Below are 27144 nucleotides of genomic sequence, written 5' to 3'. Positions count from 1 at the left end.
TCCTTGGTGAAGTACAACTTTGCAGTCCCAGTGACATCACAGCAAACTAGATATTATTCTCTGCCAGTGTAGAGACACTCAGATTTGAGAGGTGTTTAAAACCAGGTTGGAGTTTTTTTGACAGCATGTCATAGAAAAGATCTGTCTTATGATTCATCTCATCTGTGTTCTGTTCTAACACTACAATTTGCGATCCATACTTAGTAATTATTCCTCAAAGAAAAAATACCAATATCGAAGGAAACTTCCTTCAGATAGGGAAAACTTAAGGGCTTGCCCTAGAAACATCAATCTCCAAAACAGCATTTCTAAAGGCAACTGCCTCATGCTCAAAGTTGCTGCACTGCTTTTGGTTTTTCTATAATGAAGCACTAGCTCAAAAGAGATGAGATTTATTGGTCAGTTTATCACCTAATGAGGAAATGAAAGCTGAGAAATGAGACTCAGGAATGCTGCCACACATACTAACTCATTTAAACTCAGAAATGCAATTAGAAGTAGTCAAAAAGAGAACAAAGAAATAGGAAAACATAAAGAATACTTTCATCATATATATTCTTGGAGATTCTAAATTTGAAACATTTCTTAAAACAAATGGCTTAAATACAGATTTAAGTGACTATATAGAATATATAAATCCAGGGTACTGCATGTTAATTGATAGTAGACATTGGACTTCTCTGTGACCAACGCCTAATAAAACACTGTTTTATTAGCAGAGATAAAAAGAGCCCTGAAGATATACTACAAACATACCCTACATAGCACCATGATGGTACTAGTTGAGAATTTCTCTTTATGGGCACTAAAAAAGAAAGGAAAAAGTCTGTGAGTTTCCTATTCACTGTTCCTCTGAGGAGGAGGCATTTGGATGTTCTGGACAAGGAATAGTTAAAAAAAAAAAAAAAAGACAGAACATGGGGTTTAAAAAAGATTTTCAAGGAGACAGAAGTCATTATAATCAAACAGTGTAAAATAATTTGCTTTTCCTTCAGATCCCCTAAGTGTACTGCCCTGGACCACAGCTGCAGTTGGTGGCCGGACGTTTCATACACTGGTATAAACATCCTCTCAGTATTCTCTCGTGCAATAAATCACTCTGAGTTTAAGTGGGAGGAACTACAAAATTAATCTCCTGTCCTCTCTTGCAGTCACAGCACTACTTTCCCTGCAACCACATCAGAACCCTCCAAGCAGTTGCCATGTAATTATGGGAAGCTCGTCCTCTGTTTTGGCAAGCTGTGTTCCCACCGCACCCTCTCTTCTGTACGAATGTGGGGGACTATAAACAACAGAAGAGTTCTTCTGCAGCCATCTTCTTCCAGATGTTACCAAACAGTTTTGGTGGTGAATCCCACCCACTACATATGGAACCCACTCACCCCAGGAAATGGTGCTCAGATGGAGTGTACATGCTCCTGCAGTGTACACCAGTTAACCTGGTTGGTCCCCTAGTACTGCACTGGATGATGCATCATTTGTTTGAGACAGTACTGATGTAAAGGGACCATTAATACACAAGAACAAAGAAAAACACAAAATTTACGGTGCCACTATTCTCAACTACACTTGAGAGAAAAGCGGTGCATTGGGGAAATTCTGGATTTGCACCCAGAACAAAGTCCTTTCTTTGTGCTCCCTGGCTGTCTTTTGAGAGGCCTGAATCAAGTACTGCAAAATGCCAAGGAACTTTGCATGATTTCAAATCCAGCTACAAATATTAAAATGATCCTCCTGGTTTCTAACAGATAACTTACATCAACACGTCAGCAAGCAATTAATTTGGTCTGTTTAAATGGTTTTAATCTCATACCCAGCACACTGAACTATCGGGACTGATCAAGAATAGGCATTTTCACTTTAAAGTGAAACAATGTCCTAAGTCCTGCACTTTTTTACCAAGATCTTCTAAAACCTGTCCCATCTTGGCACCCAAGTTTGGCTCATCATTGAATTTAGTTTTAGCTGAAGCAGCAGTACCTCTACAGACAATTCTGAGGATATCTACTCCTTAGGACTCCTAGTAGGCATTTAATGAGGCAAATGCATGATCCCATAATGTGTAAAAGAGACATTTTACCAATTGCAACAAAACCAAAAGCTGTTACATAGATGGTATTACATTAGAAACTTCACCTGTTTTGCACATACACCAGTCTCACCCTGCTGAAGCAAAGCTGTCATGTAAGCACACAACAGATAAATAGGAAAGTTTACTATGTATCCCTCAAAGGCTCCCATATTAAAAAATAGTACAGCTGTTGTCTTACCATTTGCCTTGTGCTGAACATCTGGAGGAAACTGGTCAGGAACATACCACTGATAGTCTGGCTGCACAGAACAATAAAACATTATTACAGCAATATGGACTTCATAGACACTTCAAACAAGAGAATAGCAGCATGTTAAAAACATAATTGTGCTGTGAAGTTTTTTATTAGTCATACAGAAGTAGTTTACAAAAATCTTATATCTAGATTAATTTTCTACCCAGCTGAGTCTTTCAGCTTGCCTCCTTCGTTGTGATGTAGAGTTTAGTTGCTGCACCAATTAGAAACACTGTTGTCAACCTTTCTAGATCCCTCAAATAAAAACAAATTAACAGAAACTAATTCCATTTTAAATGGACTTTATAGTTCACTGTGGCCAAGGAATAAAACATACCAGAAGATATGAGCAGGTATCACACTTCAAATTGGCTCCATCCTCTTTACTTAGCAAGACAGATAAGCCTGGTGTGCACTGACATGATAGGTGAATCTGTTCTGCTTTCAGCACAGGTAACACACTGCTTTGCACAAAAGGAAAATCCCTTTGAATAAAGTTCTCTCTCTTTTCTCTTTCCCACATATTAGCATTTGTGTTGCAATCACATTAGCTGTTGTTTGACAATCTACTGAAAATACTGTGGGATGAGAAAATTCCCCATATTTCTTATAAGAAGCACCATTGGGAAAGTTGTGTGCCTACAAGCATAGTACATGGAAATTCTTCATGGTAAGGCACAGCAAGGAAGAAAGGAAAATTGTGCTGTAGTTTATATTGTGCCCTGTGGTAAATGAGCATTACCAGTAGAGAAAACAATCCAGGGACCAGGCTGTTCATCTGAAGCTCTATTAAACCATCAATGTGGTTTGACCACTGCATTCAAGCTCATCAAATTCCAGGTAATTACCACTTCAAATTAGTTAAACTGGGGAAATAACTGCTGTTTTGCAGAAATTACTCTAACAAAACCCTGAGTAGTCCCAGGGAGACTCTTACAGACTTGAAGTTGCGGGGGAGAATGACATTAATGTCTCAAAAAGTTCTGCCTCAATTAAGATGGCAAGATGAAGCTGTAGATACAGAAAAGAGATTCAGCTTCTGTGTGTGCTTTCATTCATAGTCACATAGCAGAGATTACTATCATACGTTGCCAGGGAAAAGGAAGTATCCTATTTTCCCTTGAAGAACACCGTCCACAGGAATTAACTAATTCTGTGCTTGAGGACAAACAAACAGATTTTCATACAATGCAAGACTGTGCTTTCCTTTATGCACAGTTAATTTTCCCCTCTAATTGCTCAAAATATATTTATCTGCATTGCTCTTCTGAATTTCTACTGACTTTTTTGTTCTCTGGTTTACTGTTTTCTTTCACGCATACACAATGCAGAGTGGAATGAATTTCAGAAAAAAATTCATGTTAGACTAAACAGATTTTTTCTACTGACAACGTAAAACGGGCAAAAAGGGCACAAGATATAAAAAGATTGAAAAAGCAAAAGCACAGACTAAACACACAGGATTACGTACGTTAACTCAGGACACCCACTAAATTCTAACACCTTTCTTCATTTCTAATAAATTGCTCAGGGAGCTATCAAAAGCCCAGAGCAGTAACACTGCACTCACACAGGCAGAGAATTTCAAAGAAAGCTCAGAATGAAACTAGGAGTTACAAAGCGACCAGTCAAAGTGACCCCAGTGCTCCAACAGGAATGGCAAAGTTGTAAACCCGGTGATCCCTTACAGAATTAGAAAGCCAGCTGATGCAAGTTCAGGGAGAAGAGCCAAAATAATCTGGGACAGTGCCCAAATTGAAGTGAAAAACATTCCGCAATGCTTCAAATTCTGATAAACAGGCAGATAAACACACTCCTGAAGTATGGAAATGAGGTTTGACCACAGCTTTCTGCTGGTTTCTGCAGCCTTCTATGTATTTTGCAGGAACTAAGCTTGAATTTCTCAAATAAATGGACATCTTTAATAGTCAATAGCTTTAAAGGCAGACACAAATATTTTATGTTTAAAATGACATTCATCATGTTTAAATGGGTCCTCGCTGGCTTTGAAAGAGTACAGCCTTCCTTTTAGATAAACCAGAGCACTTCAAAAATATCAGTCTTTGAAGCATTATTTTTCTTGAAATAGAGAACTCAACCTGACATAACCTGGCCTAAACAAAAGCATTACCCTTCGTGCTGAGGATTAAAGTACAAAAAAATAAAAACCTCCTATTTCCTACTGTGTTATCTACATATAAATGTAACTCCTACTTATGTTTCTTTTTTTCCCCCCCTCTTCTCCCACTACACAGGCTTGCTTGGGAAAACTGCAGTCTTAAGGTATTCATGGTCAGAGTGGCTCAACCCCAGTAGAACCTCATTCCACACATAATCCTATTTTACATCAGAGGACCAGAAGGAAGATAGTACCTGGTACAAGAGACAGCATCTGGAATTTCACCCTTACAGTTTAACAGCAGCTCTGTGCATCTTACAGCTGGCTTGTCAGCGTGTGGAAACGGGGACAGGGAATGTGTGACTGTGCATCTGTCTACAGGAGTATAGCCTAAAGGTAGGACAGCTGCTGTCTCATCAGCAAATGCAGAAACCATAGGTAAAGCACAGAAACTATTTTCCAGTGACAAGGCCAAAGAAAGAAATACTCAGGGTAGGACATGGAGATGAGCCATTAGTCAACAAACTTTCTTAGTCAGACTAGAGAGAAGAGAACAAAGTAATGCTGGCTGCGGCTAAATACTCATTTTTGTCACTGTCATTTATTCTGAATGCCCAGAACTGAGATCCAGTTAGAAAAGGCTCTGAATTTACATGAATGTAAATTAATCTGAGGAACCAGCAAGAGTTCAATCAATCTTTTTTTTTTTTTAGATTATAGGATGACCACCATTATCACTGAAATCAAATGGATAACAGTCCCCTTTTTCTTCACAGTAGTTTAAAAATAATTATTATTTGCCAAAATTATTCTAAAATTTACAAGGATGTATATACTTAAGGTATATAATTATTTACAGGCTTAAATCGCTATAATTCTTTTTCCTCTATGCACAGATTTCAGCTGGCTATGCTTCAACTGAGACATGGCAGCAATCTGTGCAATTTAGTACTAAAGACACTGGAACAGCAAGGAAGAACAGAACATGCTCACAAAAGAAAACCAGCATGTTGAGACAGATAATTATGGAAGAGAGCCTGTGCAGAGCTAAGAAAGACTCTTCAGAATCTTGAGGTAATTCTAAAACCTGTATAAAATCTTGGTCTGGCACCAAAAACAAATGGAAAACCAACACATTTGGATACTGGTGAAGACAGCAGTATGGCAGCACTGTGTTAATTCTTCTATGGTCACCATGCTGTGAGAAAATCAGTGCCTTTGTGAAACTGGAGAAGGTGGGAACCTTACTGAGTGCTGCTGCTGTTCTTGTGCTCTGCGAGACACTGGGTGGACTTGAGGATCTTGATAGTGAAGAACCAACCCACAACTCCCGTAATTAGCACATGGAGAGAGAAAGAGTGGAGGTGGGTAGGTGAGCCTCTCAGACCGTACCAGAATGTCTTTTGTCTGTCAAAAAATAAACAAAGCAAGAAGAAACGCATTACTAACAGGAAACGACAAACAGCAGAATATCCACATAGCAAATTCCTTGGTGAAAAGGAACAGGGAAGAAAAAAAACACTCTCAGTGTGTTTCACAATGTTCAGTTTATTCTCTCGAATCTGTTCATGATTTAAAAAAATAAATTAAGAAATTTGATCTTTGACATGACACTTTTTATATTAGAATTTTTCTCCTATATATGGCAAGCACATTTCTGGGTGTTTTCTCTCTTCAAGAGATTTTCATCTCATGCCATAGCTTAAAGCAAACCTACACAGACAGGTACTCGTGCAATGAGAAAAAAATCAACTTCTGGTCCTCTGACAATGAACCAAAATCTATGGTCTAGAGATTTGGTTGAGTCTTATCTTAGGCTGCATGCCAGTAGAATCAATGGGAATTTGCCAAGGGACAGAACAAGGAGGAATGACAGATGAGTCAGAACTAAATATTTTGACTTCAGAAAATAAACTAATAAATATGCTGTATGACCGTATGACTGCTCCCATATTTAAAGTCCCTCATAAGTTCTGTTTAATCATATCCCAAGGCAGGAAGAGACAAACAAGATGAGCCCAAGTGTAAGTTCCCACTACTCATCCGCCTCAAAAATTTCCTGTGGAAAGAGGCAAGGCTCAGCCATGTGAAAAGGAAGAGCTGTGCATATCATGGAGGAACCGATGCACTGGAAATTCCACACCCTACCTGGTCTCTCTCATCTGTTCACAGACACAGATAAGATGTGGAATGGATTTTTGCTGCTGCTGATCACACAAGTTTAAAGCCCAGTACTGAGCCTCTATGTGGGTAAGCCTCAAGTACACATCCACTAGTCTCTGTTTCCTCTAGAACACACCGGTGAGCCCCAGCTAATCCCCAGTTACAACAGATCTGACCTTTGGCAGGGGAAGAGAGGAAGAAAGAAGGAGGGCACTTGTTCTCCCAGTGTAAAAACCCAAACCCTTCAGACTGTCTTGCCACGTGCAATGTCACCAGCTGTTGTGGCTGGCAAGCAGAGGGAGAGGCTGAGGGTTTATGAAATGGAGATAGTTCCTCAATGAGTCCAAGTGCCAGCATTTCAGTTACATCCAGCAACAAGGAACAGGAAAAAATAGCATACCTGCTGCAGTAACTGCCTTTCTTGTTCCTTTCCTTTCAGACAGGTCTTCATCTGTGAAGAAATGAAATATTCACTCTAATAAGCCAACTTTCTGAAAGCCACATCCAAAGCTGTTCCTGTCATTGCAGTGCAGCAACAGCCAAGTTTTGCGCACACCCCAAGCAAAGACATGCACTACCCATAGAGTATGTTGAACGTGTGCACTGTGGAAACATTTCTTGCTCAGACTGCTGGGGAGGGTGGAAGAGGACACGCAGCACTGTTTGTAGTCCCCTATTTTCACAGCATCCACTGACCTGCTAGGGCCATGCAAGTTATGTGTTTATGGTCTCTAGACAAAGCAAAAATACATTGGAAGAATGTGCCTGAGTGCATTCTCCTACAAAATAAATAAATAAATAAATAAATAAAAATTTCTTTATCAAACCACACAGGAGTAGGCTGGAATGGGAGAAATATAATTAAAACATGTTTGCATGCAATACTAACAGATTTGTCCTAGGTATTTTTGTTTGCCTAGGAGGATTTCTATTTTATTTTTCACACTTGTGTGAAGTGCTTTGAAGCACCTATAAAAGCACTCACTAGCCAGAGGCTCTAATACTAATGCCAGCCCATGGCTGGGCTGAGAACAAGGCAGTATTGCAGTTTCTGCTTTACAACAAAGCTGGGGCAGACAAAAAATCATCACAGAACATTTTGGTAATCAGCCGTTCTTTTAAGACATTGCACAATTTTGTTGAGAAAAGAAACCTCAGCATTTCATCATTTTTAAATGGGGTTGAGAAAGCTTGAAGTTTTACATGCCATGACTTCGCCTTGGCTTCCTGAATGTCTATGAACAGAATACTGACACTACTCCGAAGAGATAAAAAGGATGTTGCAATAACAAATTATTCTAGAGGCTGCTCAGCTAATTTGCATGGAGACATTTATTTTTTTCCTCAGTGATATTAATATTGCTCTGTAATTTCCATGACAGAGGTCAGGACTCATTACAGACACTTTTCATTTCAAAAGCTGGTTCAATGTCACGACTCTAATATCAAGTGCCAGGAAAACAATCAGGAACCCTCTGGATTTGTTTTTGATTCCCCCTTCCATTTTAAGATATGTTCAAGGGATTCTTGCCGTAAACTCTCTCCTCATCTGCTTAATTTAGAAGTTGTCTCTAATCACTTCTCATCTTCTTAACGCATTACTTCAGAATGATTTCATCCCAGGTGGTGACCTCACATAAAATTCAGTGTCAATTAATAGGAGCCAGAAAGCCTTGGGATGCGTGGAGAATGGGAAAATAAAAATAAAATACTCATGTGTTGGCAGGAGCATCTTTTTTTTGACTCATACCTTAGAGTTTAGTTTATTCAGTTGAGCCTGTAATCTCTCATTAGCCCTCTGCAACGCTTCTTTCTCCTCATTAAGTCTTTCTCTGTCAGATCTCTCCTTTCTGAAGTCTTCTTCATATATTTGTACCTGCAATCATTAAGACCAAGTCTGTGAATTTCAGCAGAGCCACACAGACATTTTAATCCACTTTTTTGTATGTGGTTGCCAACCAGAGGGCTGCATCACCAAAGGATCCCTCTTTACAATCCTGCAACCAAAATATTTTCCCCCATCTTTCTTTTCAAATTAAAAATAGCAAACAAAGAGTCTCCAGTGTCACATATCAACTGAAACAGTCCACAGCTTCTGTGTTCATAGACAAATGTAATCACTGGGGAATATCCATTTTAAAGACTATAAATAAGACTGCAAAGATGATTAAAGACATGGATATTTTCAGGGGACATACAGTAGTAAAGAAAATATTCCCTTTTTTCCCCAGTCTTCTTTTCAATTACAAGCCCTTGTGAGCATCCTGGGGTCGGTACAGCACAAAAAAACAACTTCCAGCACACAGTCTGACATAACATTATCATTTTATCCAACCTAACAATGAACAGCTATGATTAAATAATATCCTGCCTTTTCCATAGCCACTGAACATCACTGAACACTACATGACAAGATCAGCCTTGAGCCTGTCTTGTTTTATGCTCTTGCAGTTGCCTGTAGTTTTACTTTATATGTTGCTCTAACCATCTAACATTGGTGAAGACCAAAGGATTATGCTGCACAGAAATACTGGTACAATTCAAGGTTGTATATTAATGACCAGAAGACTTGGACTAATCAGGATTGTCAAGAAGTTTAGACCTTGCCTGAAACACTGTGGGAAGGCATTTGTAGGAGGATGCCCTTGCCCTAGAATCAGGAAAAAGGATGAGAAAAAAGAATTGGCCAGTGTGCCTTTTGTCTGTGATATGGGACCTTTGATTCCCCCTCTCAAACTGCTGCCCAAAGAACTTACCCATCTCATCAAAGAGGCAGAGGGGATCACTGATGCACAATTCAGAATGCAAACATGGGGGTTTGACCCAGTTCCTAGAAGACAAACTGCCCTTTGAGGAATACAATATCTTTTCTCTTCCTATATCACCAGGGGTCATAGCTCCGCATCCTGTTTAAAAAACATCTGACCACCCAGGGCACAGAGAGCAAAATACATGTCCATAAGTTAATTGATACTAAGCTGGCTGGCTTAGTTCTCCAGCTAATGGACAGGCATCCACCCTGTGTGAACCTGGAGGTTGGTGGCACTTCCACAGACAAATAACAGCAGAAGTACACTGAAGCGGGAATGACTTTCAGAGCTTCCAGGAGTCCTTTTGTGTCCTTCCAGTTGGCCACTAAAGCCTGCTGACAGTCTACTTGCAGACTTTCTTTGCTGCAGCTCAAGCTCTGCCCATAGCACAGACTCTATTTGCTTTTTGCTGGCAGCAGTATTATGACTTCACAGGAAGACTAAAGAAATGTTAACGCCTCAGGGAACAAAAAAAAGTCAACGTAGGGCTCCATAAATTATTTTCATGACTTGCCTGTTGCAGCTAATTTTTGCAAGGTTTTTGGGGCCCAGAGGTCCCCCTCTAGATATAATCCCTTTCCTGAATAACAGGGTGTAAAAATGAACAAAGGCTTTCTGTGTGGCCACGTGGAGTCTCAGCTCCACAGCCTGTGGCTGAAAGAGGCACAAGTGCTGTGATCCCCTGAAACAGATGCAAAGCTGTCACCTACTGAAATGTAGTTTTCTTGTACCCCTGTCCATCTGCACTCATCTCAGTGTTTCCACGTTTCTTCCTTCCTGCTTCACTCTCTGCTGTCTCACCTCCCTCTCAATCTCCAGCTGTAGGGATTTGCTGAAGCTGCAAGGGAGCAAACTTTAACTTTGCCAGTTTGGTCAGATATTCTCTTGCTCCAAGAAAGGGAGGGACACCTCCCAAGGAATGGATGCCTTCAACTCATCTCTAGTGGCCAGAGGCAGGCTGATGACAGACAAGGCTGATGGCGAGACCGTCCCATCACTGTTCATCCCAAGGATCCCTCTCTCTGTAAAGCTAAAGCCTCCTGCTCCACTTTGTGCAAAAGGAAGTTTGGATTCACTGTACTGATTTATAGAACCAGAAAAATACATTCATAAAATGGTCACCCCACGAGAATTCTGAAAAAATTTGGTTTACTCTATTTTATTGTGTAGAATGAAATAACTCATTACTGTACAATCAAGTGCAGGATTTTATTTTCCAGCATGTGGCAAGCATTATATTAGAGAGCAAACTTGGGCTCCACTGTCAAACGTGACAGAAACAAGTATTTTATTCCTATTGAATAAAATTTCCATTCTGATCATATCCATTTGTGGGTCAATAATGTTAATCCTAACACTGTCCAGGATGACAGAATTAAACTGCAGAACTATCTGTAAAGTATCATGCTTTAACCAGATTCTTTCACATGTAGAAGAGAGTGCACAACCCACTTGAATGGCTTGAAATGAAGATTAAAAAAAATAAACACACTTCCCTACAGTGACAGGCATACAGGTTATAGATGCAAATGTTTTGCCTCATACTTTGAAACGCTGCAAGACCAATGCTAATGAATTGTTTTGAGAACGCTGGTCTTGGCAAATTAAGCTTTCAACTTCATCAAAATAAGAAACAGAAGACACAAGCGACCAATTCATCAGTAACTGATGAGGTTCAGCAGTCTCTCCAGATGAATTCAGCCCGTAACAAGGCTGCCAGGACACCTCCAAGATCCACAAAAGCCATTTTGCTGCTGGAGGTTCTAGACAAGGCCTTGCTTTAGACCATTAGAAGGACTCAGTTTCACTTTATGGACTCTGCTATGATGACAGCATCTTAGGAAACACCAGTCTGAATAGCTTAGAGCTCCTACAGCTTCCTTTCAAAAGTACTATATAGTGAGTCAACCAGACACTGCTCTTGGGAGTGAAGGCAAAACCACATAGCGTGAAATTCAGCCAGACTTTCTTTTAGCCATTCTTACCTGTTGTTTGAGAACTTCAAGTTGGGTTCTCATGTCATCAAGGCTGTTCTTGTCACCAGTCTCTGAAGGAGTCCTGAGAATAGACGAGTTCTTTTTCAACACATCCAGAAGGGCCTGAAACATAAAATATGACACTTACTACTGAGACTCACCACATCAGAAAAAAATTATTTTAATCCATTATAATGTTTTCTCTTTAAATAAACATATTAGAGTGACTCACAGACTTTTCCTTCAGTCACAGTTGCTTCAATTATACACACAATGTTAACCTCACTAATAATAACATGTATGCATGCCGAAGTCCAAGTTTTCTAAGTGCCCACACTGCATCCATGAATCTGAGACAGCACAGTTTAGAAGACTGTGTTTTTACTTACAACTACAACCAACAAATAACAGTGGAAATCACAGTTGCAATTCTCATCCAGAAATGTCATTTACCTGCATAAACCAGTATTTGGGAGAACCAAGGTAGGTATTTAAATTCATCCGGGTCCAAAAACAAACAACCCAAGACTGCTTAAAGAAGCATTCTGCCATATCCTATGTGTGCAACCATACTAAAGTCTGAACAAAACACTCTGCAGAAGGAGCACAGACTTCTTCAGCCAGAACCAAAGGGAAAACTCCCTCTGAAAGGAAGCTATGTAGTCTCTGTAATGCATCACTAGAGGGAGTTATGTATACACACACTACAGAATACTCTTACACTATTTTTCAGTCAAATTCTGCTAGTGTACTTAACATGTTTTATTGAGTAATATTCCACAGCAGTTCCTTGGACTGGAATAATTTTTAAACTACCCTTATCACTTTCTGTCTATAACCACACACTATGCTTATGTATTTGTTTACTCTAGCACAAATAATACAGTTTCAGTACTTTTCTATATCTCTCACAGGACGTACTGACTCAGCTAACTTCATTCATTTCAGAAGGCCCCATTCTTGCTAATGGTCCCCAAATCCTCATGGCTGCCCATGTACTATTCACGTCTTAAGAGAAGGAGGAAGATCATTTGGAAGAGGAAGAAGTAGAAAACAAAACAAAAAAAAAAAGCAGTATGTAATGTAACACAAGGATTAGTATTATTATGGACTTCAACTTCCATAAAGTACCAAAAGGAGAACAAAAGAAGAAAGCACTTCTTGCAAAGAGTGCAGAAGAGAAAAGGGAGGCCTTTTATTTGATGAGCTACTGTCACAAGGACAGTACAGAAGATAAACAGGCATATAATAGAGGCAAAGTTTGTGTACTATGTCGTACGTGAATAAGACTGATCATAGATATGGGAGGGGAATAGCTCACATCTTCCTTTTTTCCCTTCTGGCCACTGCTAATATCTCTCAGCATTTGACTCTTCAGCATTCTGCATGAATAGCAAAACAAATAATACAAACAAATTTCACATTGACATTTAGACTGGAAGTTGTTTCCTAGCAGCTCCAACAGCCAGTGAAGCATCGGTATCATGATATTAGGTAATTAGATGGAAGGTATTGTGAGCTGTATGTTGCACAATAAATTAAATCATAAAACCTTCTTTCATTATACAAATAAGGACAAAAGTATTACGCAGTGATGCTCTGAGCAAGACTAAGGATCATACTACCCAAGAAGAAGGATAACAGAAAACAGCTCCATGCAAGAATCACACAGAATCACAGAATTACCCGGGTTGGAAGGGACCTCAAGGATCATGTAGTTCCAACCCCCCTGCCTAGCAGGGCCACCAAACATACACCTTTACTAGATCAGGTTGCCCAGGGCCCCGTCCAACCTGGCCTTGAACACCTCCAAGGACGGGGCATCCACAACCTCCCTGGGCAGCCTGTTCCAGGACCTAACCACTCTTCTAGTAAAGAACTTTCCCCTAACATCCAACCTAAATCTTCCCTCCTTCAACTTAAAACCATTCCCCTAGTCCTGCTATTATCAGCCCTTTCGAAGAGTTTACTCCCTTCCTGGGAGTAAGTTCCCTTCAGGTATTGAAAGGCTGCAATGAGGTCACCCCGCAACCTTCTCTTCTCCAGGCTGAACAAACCCAACTCCCTCAGCCTGTCCTCATAGGGGAGGTGCTCCAGCCCCCTGATCATCTTTGTGACCCTCCTCTGGACCCTTTCCAAAATCTCCATATCTTTTTTGTACTGAGGGCTCCACACCTGGACACAGTACTCCAGATGGGGCCTCACAAGAGCAGAGTAGAGAGGGACGATCACCTCCCTATCCCTGCTGACCACCCCTCTCCTGATGGAGCCCAGGATCCCATTTGCTTTCTGCAAGGAACATGTAAAAATGAGGAAGATCTCACAGCTCACTGAGTTAAATTCAGCTCGACTTCATTCAGTGTCAAATATTGTTCAATCAGAAATACTGAAAACCACAACCTGAAATTACAAGATTAGCCACACAGAGTTTTTCTGAGCTTTTCTACATCAAAAAAGGGAAATGTGAGACCAAAAAAATATCTAGCTTCCTTCTCAGCATTCTGAGAAGAATAAATAGTCCAATCTAATTGAAACACAATACGTTTTTAGGTCCAGGAATAAATTTTGAAGAGAATAGTCATAGAGACATGAAAAACTAGATGAAATAAAGCACAGTTTAACCTGACATCTTTCACTAAATATAAGTAAACAAATAAATTACAAAAAAAGCACAGGTTTTCGTAACAGGGAAACACATTCCAGTCTATGATTGAATAACATAACTGAGGTGGTAATGCAGCAAAATTATCCATTAAGTCTGGGAGAGGTTTGTCTAACACTTGATCTGTAAAGTAAAAAGAAAATTCAGTACTGGGGCATGGTATTGCAAACTATTCTGGCATTACAGAATCAGTTCCATAATGCAAACGTTAAAGCAGGATCAGACCAAACCCTGCATTTTGGGCTCTTTGGATAACTGGATCAACATTGGATGAAGCTCGAAGTGTACCTAGACACAAGTAGTAATGTCTTTGATAAAATGGGAACTAAGCAATTAAAATAACTGAGATGCAAAATCATGCATAAGAGCAAGTACAGTTGCATATTAAGAGACCAAAGGATCCAGGTCAGCTTAACTAAAGTGCCCTCTAGTGAAAATATGACCGCCCTGCATAGCTAAAGGTAAAAGGCAGGGGTAACAGGAGGAGTGAAGGAGATCTGCTACCATAAGAACAAATGAATATCAACCAGATAGAATAAATTCGACCCAATTGAAAGAGAACTGTCCAATGAAAGAAGAGATGCAGTTCCAGAATAGCCTTCCAAAAGATGCAATGTAGAAGGAGTTTCAAGTATTTTTAAGATAGAAGTTTGATTTAGGAGAATTTGTAAAAACTTCATGTCGCTAAACTAGCAATAGCAGTTTTATATGCATTCATGACATGAGATGTGAAGGATGCAGTTACTAGGAAGCCAGCATCACTTATGTTAGAAAGCACACTACATGAAATTGATGTTTCATTTAAAAGCATGCTATATTCATCTATATCTTCGTTCCAATAACATCATAAGATGAGAAAGCAAAACAAAACACTGAAGTAAGCTGTTTGTACAATAAAAAAATGAAAGTCACAGTAAAGTTTTGATCAACTCTTGCGAATGCATTTCAGAATGAGTTAGAAATCATAAATTCTGTCAGATTTTAATACAACAACATTGCTTCCTTCACCCTGACTTTTGCTGGTCCTCCAGCTTATGTTTCACTTAAAGACACACAGCAATGGTTACTGCAGTGCATTTCCTCAGGAAGCGTTTGTGGTTCACCATGAAATATAGAATTGTTAAGAAACACCCACTGCTTCATGTGACCTTCTGATCAAACTACGTTACATTTATAACCTTCCCTCCAGTGGAAAATTAAAACAGAAACAAACCAACAAAAACCTTGAGCAATTTCATGGCAATTTCCTCGACAATACATACACATGTGAACAAGAACATGCATACACTCATGTATATTTATACATACAAGAGCATTTGTCTTGTGAAGAGAAACCATTCTCTAAAAAAATGTATGTAAAACAAATTTTTAAACTAATTTTTTAAAGCAGTGTCTCACGAGATTCATACTAACATATATTTGTGCCATTTCCTATTTTTTCTTCTGTTTTAACAAGGAGAAACCTAGAAAGAACATAAATATGGCACAGAGAAGTTTCACAGTAGAAGCCAGAGGTTTTCTTTCTTTAATCTTTACAGTACAAACTCTGCTGCCTGCCAAAGAAACATACCCAGATACTTGCTAAGTTCAGTTCATGCTTCCCTAGCTCCCTGAATCTGTCATCTATAGACCAACCGAGATTAGTTTGCTGCTATGAACAGACTATCCACCCAGGATTGGAAAGATCATCAGGTGGTGCCAGTGCTTGATAGTAGAGACCCTAGAATTAAAGGGAGAAGTGATTTTCTGGCCAGTGCCTCATTCTTGTTCCTACCTTATTGAGACGACTTATTTCACACTCATAGTGCTCTTGTTTTCTTATCATTGACACATTCTTCTGCTTCAGGAGCTTGTTTTCTTCCTTCATTTCATGTAGGGCTTCACTGAGGACCTTTATTTCTTCCTGGGATGCAAAAACACAGAGAAATGCTGTTGAAATGCAGATGGAACCATTTTTCGAGAACAGTTTTCAGAATATCCGCTGTCTGGCAGATGTGCTGAATTTCTGGTGTCCCAAACACAGCTGTGAAGGAAAGCAACAGGAAGGCGGGTGGTTAGTAAAACCTAGATATGATAAAGTCTATTGAAACCATTTTGACCACTCACCATACGATGAAATAGAGGTAACGCAGCAGACTAAATTCTTGCTCTCTACAATCTGCAGTTGCACAAAGGCATGAGAAATCTGGCAGGCCAAGGCAAACAGTAGCAAACAAATGACCATCCCAGCCCTGCTTCAGGCTCATCTACTCATATCAGGCATACGGGATTGTGAAGTCCCAGCCACGTAACATCAAAGATAAAAACACATACACAGTCTGAGGGCTTTATCCACCACTTGAGAAGGCAAGGCTTATAGAAACCCACTTTTTTGACCCTACCACAGCTGGTGCCTTGAACTTGACTCTTCTTGGTATGTCTGTCCACACTGCTTCCTCCCAGCGAGCTACCACAAAGATGTTCCTATTTGCAACAAGGCTTACAGTATTCTTTCAAGGTAGTATTGTAAGAACTAGTAGGTCAGATTTGCCAAATTAAGTTTGACTCTCTTTACCTATTGCTTTCAGCAATTTTCAGTTTACAGTGAGTGGAGCTAAGATTCAGATCACAGCCTGAAGTAGCTGGTGACATGTAAGCTTCTCTCCTTTCTCTCTCAGAGAAAAGCATTCCTTGCTAGCCTACTTTTGTCACACTGTCTGCTACTTACATGCATTGAACAGAATGGCAAATACAATTCAAATACACCTCTGCAGCTGCCTTATGCGATAAAGAAATGAAAACCAACAATCACACGCATGTGATACCATATAAATGCTCTGTGCAACAGGCACACCTCTGTGCAGCCAGCTATGAGGTATTCATGTTTGAGCTCATGAGATATGAATTGCAGTGAACATACCAAGTCATTGAAAAATACCCTTGACAAGCTGCCAATTACTCAGGAGGTAGCTTTATTTTCCTTTGTTCTAGGCTACTTGGAATGCCCGCATAGGAACTGGGGAGCTAGCTGTTAGATTTGTATTATATTCAATGCTTCACCATTACCACCCTTTTCTAGCTCCTGGCACACATTCTTATCAGAGACTGATAACTTAGAGAACGTGGCTATTTGCAAGTAAAGATTTCCAGTTCATTCAGGTTTTTGAACCATCCGCATTCTTATTTCTTCTTATTTAACTCTGAATTTTAGGTGTTTTGCCACCTAGACTTTATTGCATATGGGCACATAGTCAAGCCCAAAAGGAACAAAAAATCTAAAAGCATTTGTTTTCCTCTGCAGGCAACAGAGGTCATGGGGACAGATAACGAAGTTCACAACATTGTCTTTCTGAGACGTACCTACAGATGCATCAAAAAGGGAAACAGCCCCATAAGACAGCAGTAGTGGGTAATCTACCCCAGGAATAATTGCTGCTATCGGCTTTCCTAAATCATTCGGGAAAGCATGCAGAGAATGGCTACTCTGCTTCTACTCTACTGTGGCTGTGGGATTAGATTAGCAATTAGAGAGCAAACATCTTATCACTCAGCTCTGGCAATAACCTTCTGCAGCCTCTCCCAACTCCGTGGCTATGGGATGGAATGTGGAACATTTGAAAAAGAAACTGTTGCTAGCTTCTAAGAAAATTTTATACATACATTTTATACATACATACATATATATATATATATATATATATATGCATGCATTTAACAAAAAATAAATGATACTATGAAGAATGTTAGTTGCTTTAGAAAAAAATATATAGCCCTACAAATCTCACCTTGGTAAATTTGTCAGTGTGGGTCCCTTTGCTATGCTGAACAATAAAGACAAATCTTGTTTGTGTGCTTTCAAGCTGAATATCTTTAAGCATTTCTCTGGATCATCTCTTGGAATTGCTTTTTCTTCATCTAGCCCCATGGGCAGCCTGGCTGTTGATGTGGGTATTAAAAATCATGTTGCTCATTCAAAATGCTCTGCTTTTAGCAGGTATATCTGCAAGGGTATAGATCTTCTGCACCCCTGCAGGGCATCCAGCAGGTAAAGAAATTCAAAGGGAATAGAAGCACTTTCTGACTGGCTATATAATTTGTAAAGAAACTGCTGATCTGAGGCTGGAACATGTAAGGGGTTTCTGGAGTACAGAGTTATTTTGTTCATTATTTGTGTATGTAGTTGGAAAAATAAAAATAATAAATGGAGAGTACACCCTTTCAAAAAGGTAGCTATTTTTCACAGCTATCGTACTGTGAAGGGTGGGCAATAAAAACTTCTTTAGTAATATGAACAGGAAGATGGATTGTCTTACCTTGTCTGCATACTGAGGGTAAACATAGGCAGTGATGTTCATAATGGCACGGTTTGCTTTAAAGCATGGAAATGGTTTGTGGGTTTACTTTAGTGGGAATGCTTCAGGGATCTGACATTGCGCATCTCTATGCAAGAGCCACTGCCTAAGGACTCCTGAGAGAGGTGCATGACTATTCTGAGTGAGGTGAATGCTTCTCTAGAGCAGAGAGCTACAACTGATCAGCCCCATTGCTTTCAGCACTTAATGCCTGTAATCTTTAAGGGGATCTAAGAAAGCTAGTTGTTAACTGTTGACACTAACCTACATGTAAAAATGTGTATCAAAAAGTGGGGGTTTGGAGTTCAATTCATTCCCTTAGTATTTATTGCCAAGCATTTTATATAAATCTGCATTTTTTCCACTTAAAGTCACTGTATTACTTTCTTTCACTGAGCACTTAAAGAAGTTTACCCTGAAATTATCACTTAGGCAGAACATCCTCTGCACTGTGCACATCAATCCGCCTTTAATTCCCACACACAGACTACTGCTGTGCGGTCTGACAATTTCTATGCAAATGACTGTCTCACCACATAGACTTCTCTGTATCAGACACTGCCTCGAGTCCAGTACTGAAGAGCACCCAACACCACAACCCCATCTACTGGTTGTACAAAAACTCACACCATGTAACCCGCTAGAAGAGAGAAAATGTGGGACAGCATTCAACTCTAGGTAAGAGTGCACCCTCCTACCGCTTCCTGTGATGGTCTGTCTCTGTCCAGGACCTGCAGCCTCTCCATCTCTGGAGGATGTCGATGTCTTTCCTCTTCCAGCTTGCAGACTTTCCTCTCTGACACGCGCAGTTTTGCTTTCACTTCTGCCAGCTGAAAGGCAAATAACATACCATGGTGGGCTGACTGTGCATCCTGAAAGGCTCAGCACACCAAAGGTGCCTCGGCACACCATCAGTTCTCAGTAGACCAATGTAATGAAGTGGGTCTGGCTGTAAAGTTCCCAGTCACTTACTTCTCCTCCCACCTCCCTGACTCCAAGCTCTGCTGCTCTGTTTGAAGAGACTTAGTGACTCTGGACAACTGCTTTCACAGTGCTCAATCAGTTGACTCTAGTACTGATTTTGCTGCCAAGGCACAGCTACCAAGGGGTTGTTCCTCTGTATGAATTCTTCATTTTAATGTGCCTTTCTCCTTTCTCTTTGCAATATGGACCAGCTCTGCTCTAGTACACATCCAAAGCAATCTAGCCAGGGGCACAGAAATGTATGATAATAAATGAGGAAAAGTCATTTGAATTCTTCTCCTCCTTGGGGAAAATAAATAAATGAATCAGTCAATCAATAAAAATTAAAAATAAATAATCAAGGAAGAAATTATCTGGATCTCAGTAAAACTTACTGGAACATATTAGAGAGAAAATTTTCCAGATAAGCACATGAGGTCACTCATCTGACTTCCTTCTCATAGAAGGAAATAAGAGATGAGAAGTGTCAGCTTACAAAGCGATTTGTTTTTTGGAGTATCAAAAAAAACTGCAGGCACTCCATTAATAAGCCAGAGTGGTAAGTACCACGAGAGGTGGAACAAGAACCAACAGATACGTAGTGATGTGGATCAGCAGCTGGACACGTGAGACACCACAAGTTACTTTTCAGTTAATTGTGCTCTGAATTGTGCCCTTTTGGAAGATAGGAAGATCTCTGTTGTCACGTCCAGCCTGGCTCCCTACTCAGAGAGATGGCCTGCTTCTCTGCTCTCATGCTATTTTACCCCACTGAAGGTTGTGCATGCATTATCTTCACTTGTATGTGATGAAGTATTTTTACCTATCTGCGCAAAAGACAAAGTAAATATTACGCCTTCTGCCCCTATCCCTTCAAAGATACACACTATAAATACGTCTGGCTGGTTTCTAAGCATGGACTTAACTAACTAGCAGCAGGTAGCATTCATATTCCAATAGAACTAATTAACATTGTTACCTGTTTCTCATAAAGCTGTTTCATGGTCCTAAACTGATGGTCCCATTGCTTGTTCACCTCCAGAAGCTGCAATTATCAGGAAGTCACAGTAAATAACTCTTATTTCAACACTGTCAATAAATAGAAGAGACTGGCATTCTGGTCCTCTAATTATGAATGTTCACAATCTCCTTGTTACCTGGCCAGTTCATATCAGAGAAAGCAGGTGGAAAGTTTGGCAAGCTTTATGGCCCATCTGTCAGTTATTTGCTATTTCAGTTATAGAACATGAGTATACAGGAAGTAACAATCAGAAAACATGCAAATATACAATAAATTATAGGTGGATCATTAGCAAGTCTGAACAAATTCCCAAGCTGCAGTTCCTACATGGCCAAGGACTTTTTGTTAGTCTGCTTTAAGTTACATAAAGGTATTTTGCAATTAGAAGGCCACCAGCTTCAAAAAGTGAATAGAACATGCCTATTAATTGCAATTACTATTGAGTGCAGAGCTTGCTTGCCTTTCTCAGTGCCACTAAACTGAAAAATAGCAGGCATGCAAGACAGGGAAGTCTTGTGAACAACTTTCATGCAAGTATTACAACTAAAATCAGTGTGTGTGTGTGTGTGTATTTTTATTGAAGAAAGCCAAAGAGGTCTCTCAGAAACGTTTTGATTTTTAGGATACAGGATCCAGGATATGGGATGCTCAGCAAGAAATCAGCTCCAGTTTGCTGCTGCCTGTGAGTAAGACTCCATTTGCCAGCACTCACAGTGATTCTGTGGCCTTCACCATAGAGATCATTAAGAAAATTTGCCCTTTATGACATAAAAATCTCTGCTTTTCTGGATTCATATCTATAATAGGTGACAATTTGATTTTGGAGGTGGTTCTCAAAATATTTTATTATGTATAAAGATTATAACAATAAAGGTTAAAAGTAGGTAAATTCAAGATTACCTCTTGTCTCTGTCTTTCCAGTGAGAGGATAAGTCGTTCCTGAGAGTTAGCTAATACAGTCTTCTGTTTGTTTGGTAATACGTGCTTTGACTGGAGGGGGGAAAAAAGAGCTTAAAATGAATGCTTTCAGCATCCTCTCTTCAAGTCAATATTATCAAATAAAACTCTCATTCACCCTGCTACATGTACATGTAAAGAATGTGAAACAGCAACATTTTCTTACACTGTATTTGATTTCAGCACCTCAACGCTCTCTGGCAGTGGAATCTGAAGCATACATCTGCTTTAACCTTGCTTGGCTTGTGCTTTAGAGACATTTTGCAAATGGATCCCAAAATAAACAGGATTACGACTATTTGCACCATCTCAGATGCAGAACACACAAAAAAAGGTTTTTAATCATCTTACAAATACTGCAAGTCACAGAAATTGAGCATAAGTTAAAAGTGGGCACAAGCAATTCCATTCATTTACAAGAACTAGAATATTTAGTAATGATGCACCCGGTAAGTGTTTGCAGGCCTGGAGCAATCATCTTTAAAACAATGGGTTCAAAACAAGCAACAGAGAAAATGAATTGGCTATTTGAAGAAATTAGGAAAATCAGCCCAATCTGCAGTTCTTCCATAAAACTCATACCCATGCAGGACAACAGAAGCTATGTCCTCATTTCTGTAATGGCAATGCCACATATTTAATTTTCAAGAAGATTCTATGGGTTGTTACAAAGGTATACAAGTGATGCATTTGTATAAGGTAATTGGCCTGGAAAAAATGTTCATGTTCATCTAAATACACTACATCAGATCAGGCATATTTTTCTTTCCCTAGTCTGAATTCTAATCAATAAATGAGAGAAACATAGAATAAGTGTGAGCACTTCAGAGATCTTGTGACTCCCGAAGAAAATTTATTTTCTTCAACTAAAGAATTTAATGCCAACACCAATGGAAAAAAAAACATAGAATATCTTTGTTGTGTTTTTTTTTCATAGGTACAAATCCTGACCATGTATTTACCCCATGGCCAGTTCTAACGTTGGAGCACTTGACTTCAAGAAAACGATTAATCTCTCTTCCTGTAGAAGCTCACCAACACATTCAAATTAATGCATCCAAAACAATTACATGTCCATCAATTGACTTATTCACGTGTTGAATTGTTTTTGATTGTTTTCCACTTCAGAGGGAGCTGAAACATTCACTTACTTCTAGTGGATCTGCTGGAGCTTCCATCTCACTCACATCTGCCCATGCGCTTTCAAGATGGCCTTGAGCATTCACTTCACTGCAGGTCTTTGAAAGAAGAAGAGCAACAAAAGATAATGGAAAATGCACAGAAATGCAGGAGAAACACAAGCGCTGTGTGTGGAAGCAGTGGGGACTGAGGACTAGGTGGTGGAATTTTGATTTTAAGCTTTTCCTCCTTCCTATCTGGGACTTCCCAGAATGGTTCGGGCACACTGCCTATGACTAATGCACCAGCCAAGGCAGCACAGAGTGCTCTGTATGTAAATTGCAATTGACTGGACAGTTTGCTTCTGAGAGGAAGTTACATGTGTAAGGGAAAGAAGGGTACATTTTTTCTCAGCAAGTACGACACAGCAGGGTTTTCTACCCCTGCTTTCACATGTAACAAAGCACTTACATAAGTATGGTAAATACTGAGTGACAGTAAGACAGTGTGAACTATCATGATAGATAAAATTAGTGAATCATACTTAGAAAGGCTGTGATGTTAACAGCTATGAGGAAGAGGACACACATACAAAAACCAGGATGTCAGAGGGAGCACCTTAACTGGAAAACTGGTTTACTTTTCTTGAAGAAGGGTGGCACAAAGATGCAAAATGTCAGATTTTGTTCTGATCTCAAGGACTTGCAGTTTTAGTCAGTAACTCTAAGCACACTTCTAGCATCAAGGTACTCAAGTCCTAATAGTTTGAACCTATGTCTTAGTTTCCCATGTGGAAAAAGAGGCTGACCTTACCAAGTTAAACTCACAGGAAAGATCAACAAGGAAAAAATTTCCACAGACTTCACACACAAAGTGAAGAGAAAATATAAAAGCACAAAGCATAACTGACTTCAGTCTTGGAATTCTGACTGGTTATGAATTCAATATGGAAAGATGAAAGAAAAATTGTTTTCCTTATTGTGGATCCCTGGGTCTGAAGCCTTTTTTCAGTGAGGGCAGAAGTTATTCCAATGCTTGAAAAGCAAATAAAGACTGGCCTGTGAAATACAACATAGAATAATATATTCTTCAAGAGACCTTTCAATTTGGAAAACGGCATTAATCAGACTCAAGTAATCCTGAGAAATGGTGGAATTTCTAGCCACATTCCAGCTTTCTAGTTCAGAATGTGTGATGAGGCAAATTCTGTTTTCCAAACTACAAAACCCAGTCTGGGAGAGAGCTACTGTTTGAAAATATTTGCACATGAAATATATCCTCCCAACCCTGACTGTTCTCAAGTCTTCTCTTTTGTGGAGCGCCTGCAAAACTTGTGGGTTATAAAAGAAAGAAGCTAAAAGACACATTTTATTTTAGTAAAGATACTTTAGGATTCTACATGGGAGCCATTCTACCCATCAAAAAACAAAAGCATTTCATCTGTATGTTTAGCAAAACCAGCCTTTGAGTACATATTCCTTCCATGTAAGCACTGGTTTAAAAACAGGAAAAACTAGGTATGATAAATTACACGGTAGCAATTTCCACAACTGTGTTTCTTGAAATTTCTCCTACAATTCATATAATGCAGTAGATATATGCCAGCAACTGTCAGGCTATGAAACAAAGTAAATCTCTCCACCACCAAAGCAAAATTAAGTCCAAAGCCAAATTAACTGAAACAAGAAAGTTATCGTCTGGAAACAGGCTCATGGTAAGGCCAACTTCTAAAATGAATAAATAAATCACACTACATGAGGGAAAGTAGTAATAGTAAAACTGTAAAATCCCCACAGTGAGGTAGGAAGAGGAAGGAAGCATCACACATTTTTAGAATGAGACCCAGCACTGCAATATCACTGTCAGACATTTATGTCATATCAAAGCTTAGGATTTCAAAGCAAAAGCCTAGGTAACAGACCTATCATACACATGGGAAAATAGACCAACCGAGCCCTAAAGATCAGCCAGATGGTGGTGTCAGATTGGTGAGTGATATCTCCCTTTCACCCACAGTCTGGGGCTGTCACAGTCACTTCTGCAGCATCCATTAATTGGGCGTCTGTATAATTTTGTGTTCTCACACCCAAGACAGAGGAAGACTATTTTCTGGACCAAAATTACTGCACACGAATAGTCAAAAGTTAGCTAGCTGCTTCCTGAGAGAGTAACGTCACTCAACACAAATGACATTAACAGCCACTACCTCTCATTTTCTCACTGTATCTCACCGCTTTCAGCTGTCCCTGCCACAGCCATAAACACTATAAACTCATGGAAACAGAACCTGCAGAGTGCCAGGTGAGGAGTTGAGCAGTTCCTGCAGTGGGGACAGAAGAGCAAACTGAGGGCTCAGACCTGCTTGTGAATCACAGCTCCCACCTGAAAGATACTGGGGCCCAAATCATTCCAAAGAGAGGGTGAGGCTAAGACCCTGGAATTCACATGGTGATTGTTACCACCGATGAGTTCAAAACTGTTATGTGGAAAGCTGGGTAGACATTAGGGCCCTAAATCCCTAATTGTTAATACCATAGGGATCTCATGAATGACCACTGAAAGTGAATAATTATCTCTCAGACGGGAGGATTCAAAGCTTTTCAGAGGCTGCCGTGTTATATTATAGCACAGGGCTGTGACCTCAAGGAGGATTAGGAGAGCTCATCTAATTCCCATTCTTTTAAAGTCTTGCTGTGCCTCAACTAATGAAAACGTCTCCAAAGTTAATATTATTTTTAATATTATTTTGTGAAAAATGCAGATTTCAGTTGAATAAGAAACATCTTGACGCAAGCAGAAATCTATAGAGATTTTGATTAGTTGCAGCCCGTCCATACATATTAAAAATGGTTCCAACTGTACTTGTACCATCTTACTCTTAGCTATCACTTTCCACTACAGGGATTTCATTGAATATATGACAGAATAGAGACAACATTAAGTTCTCTTTAGTATGTAGCTAGGCAAGCTCAGCATTCTTACAGATAATGACAGTGCTCCTTCAGACAGTGCTTTAAGCCAACTGGTCTTTTAACAGACTTGATAGGAAATCCAACTCAGGGGCCAAAATTTGGGAGAGTTTGAAGCAAAGTATTTTCCTCTACTTGAAAACATTTAATGGCACTGGGGAAAAAAAAAAAAAAAAAAAAAAAAAAAAAAAAAAAAAAAAAAAAGATGAGGGGAAGACATTCATTTTCTTTTGCAGAGATAAAGCTTCTAAATTTGTTTATCAGTCTACCGCTACACAATGTAAAACCATTTAATCACATGATAGCGCTGCAAAAATTTGAGATGAATTTATGAAACTCCTTGAAAGAAAGACTCTTGAGAGCTCTGGAACTTTAGGGGGTGAAAAACAAAACAAAACAAAATCCCTACACATTTTTAACATATTTACAAGCTGCTTGAAACTGCTGAATCAAATAAGCTATTGTCAATTGCCTGGAAAATTCTAGTTCAAGACCAGACAGAAAATGCAGTCAGAAAGCTAAAACAAAGCAGAATGCTTACAGATTCAAGCAGTGTTTTAAATAAGCTGTTCCAATTTGCCAGCCTGGACAATAGACCCAGAGCAGTTAAAGAGTTGGGGGTGAAATTTGACTTCATGATACACAGCCACGGGAAGCTCAGAGATGGCAGAAAATTACAGCTGAAGAGGGGGTCTGCAAAGTCTAAACAGATCTGTACAAAACACCATGAAAGTAAACTTTGGAGGCTGCCCAAGCAACTCTCACAATAAGGACTGGAATAGGACTTCAGACATGGACAGGACAACAGGCCATATACACATGAGTAACGGCACACAAGTCAGCACTCTATGTAGCATTGCAGTAAAGTGCTTGCAGAGAAAATGAGTCTCTTGGAATAGAGACTAACAAAACCCAGAAATCATATGTACTTCAGCCGCTCACATGCAAAAACTTAATTCACTAAATGTGACATAACAGCATTGACAAACTGGTCAGCAAGTGCTATAAATTCCTACCTAATGCTTACACAAACCTTAATTTCCCTATTTCTTCTCTTCCTCTGAAGTCTTCGTCATGCCTTTTACTGGCTACGCTTTAAAAACCTCCAGTAAGCAGGCTGCAGGGAATAGGCAGTGAGTGCAGAAGTTCAAATTTAGAAACCTCTTGCAGTATTACTACCTCCAACTTCTCCTCAAACAAGTACATATCCTCATCCCCATTCACAGCAGTCAGCATCCTGATAATTCTTTCAGCCTTCCTACAGTATGCCACGCAGGCCTTTATCTAGCTAGGCTGATTCACGTGCTTTTTTTCATCTGTTTTTCACCCTTTCCTTCTATTCCCATTCTTTCCAGGAAGTCAGTCCCTTTGCACATTTCTTACACCTGGCCCACATAAGAAAACAAAATGTCGCTATTTCTGCTGCTGGGCTGAACACAAATAATCTTTTCCTTACATAGGAAAAGATTTTCTTAAAGAGAAAATGTAGAAAATCGAATCAGTACAGATTTTGCTCTCCAGAAGTACTGAGGCTTAAGAATTGATACAAGAATGGTCATTTTCCTTCTGCAAAGAGCTGGTATAGTTTCCCCTCTGCCTACGCGTTCAGTAGGAATGCTTTCTTCATTCCCACACATGCCATTCCCCTCAGTATAACTCTGCACCAGCACACAATGAAAGACACTAAGAAAGTACAATAGTGAGTGAACCTTCCCCTGCAGGGTGCT

General features: G+C 39.6%; 1 protein-coding gene across 5 annotated transcripts in view; it reads right to left on the bottom strand.

Annotated features, from left to right (window-relative positions):
* Window positions 1-27144, bottom strand: part of TNIP3 (TNFAIP3 interacting protein 3) — a 74590-nt gene that overhangs the window by 6167 nt on the left and 41279 nt on the right. For 4 of the 5 annotated variants that reach the window (XM_015861936.2, XM_015861937.2, XM_015861934.2 and 1 more), the window contains 10 exons: window positions 22481-22567; window positions 21273-21362; window positions 20331-20396; window positions 19087-19218; window positions 15832-15960; window positions 11405-11518; window positions 8360-8485; window positions 7010-7060; window positions 5695-5853; window positions 2271-2331 (listed from right to left, as the gene is read on the bottom strand). In XM_015861936.2, the coding sequence (XP_015717422.1) occupies window positions 2271-2331; window positions 5695-5853; window positions 7010-7060; window positions 8360-8485; window positions 11405-11518; window positions 15832-15960; window positions 19087-19218; window positions 20331-20396; window positions 21273-21362; window positions 22481-22567 (1015 nt within the window). The remainder of the gene's footprint in view (window positions 1-2270; window positions 2332-5694; window positions 5854-7009; window positions 7061-8359; window positions 8486-11404; window positions 11519-15831; window positions 15961-19086; window positions 19219-20330; window positions 20397-21272; window positions 21363-22480; window positions 22568-27144) is intronic. The other variant, XM_032444502.1, reaches the window with a different exon arrangement.

Source organism: Coturnix japonica, chromosome 4 (genome assembly GCF_001577835.2).
Source record: "Coturnix japonica isolate 7356 chromosome 4, Coturnix japonica 2.1, whole genome shotgun sequence".
In the NCBI taxonomy this organism is placed as follows: domain Eukaryota; kingdom Metazoa; phylum Chordata; class Aves; order Galliformes; family Phasianidae; genus Coturnix; species Coturnix japonica.
The sequence above is the reverse complement of the archived record's forward strand: the minus strand, read 5'-3'. Positions and strand labels throughout refer to the sequence as shown.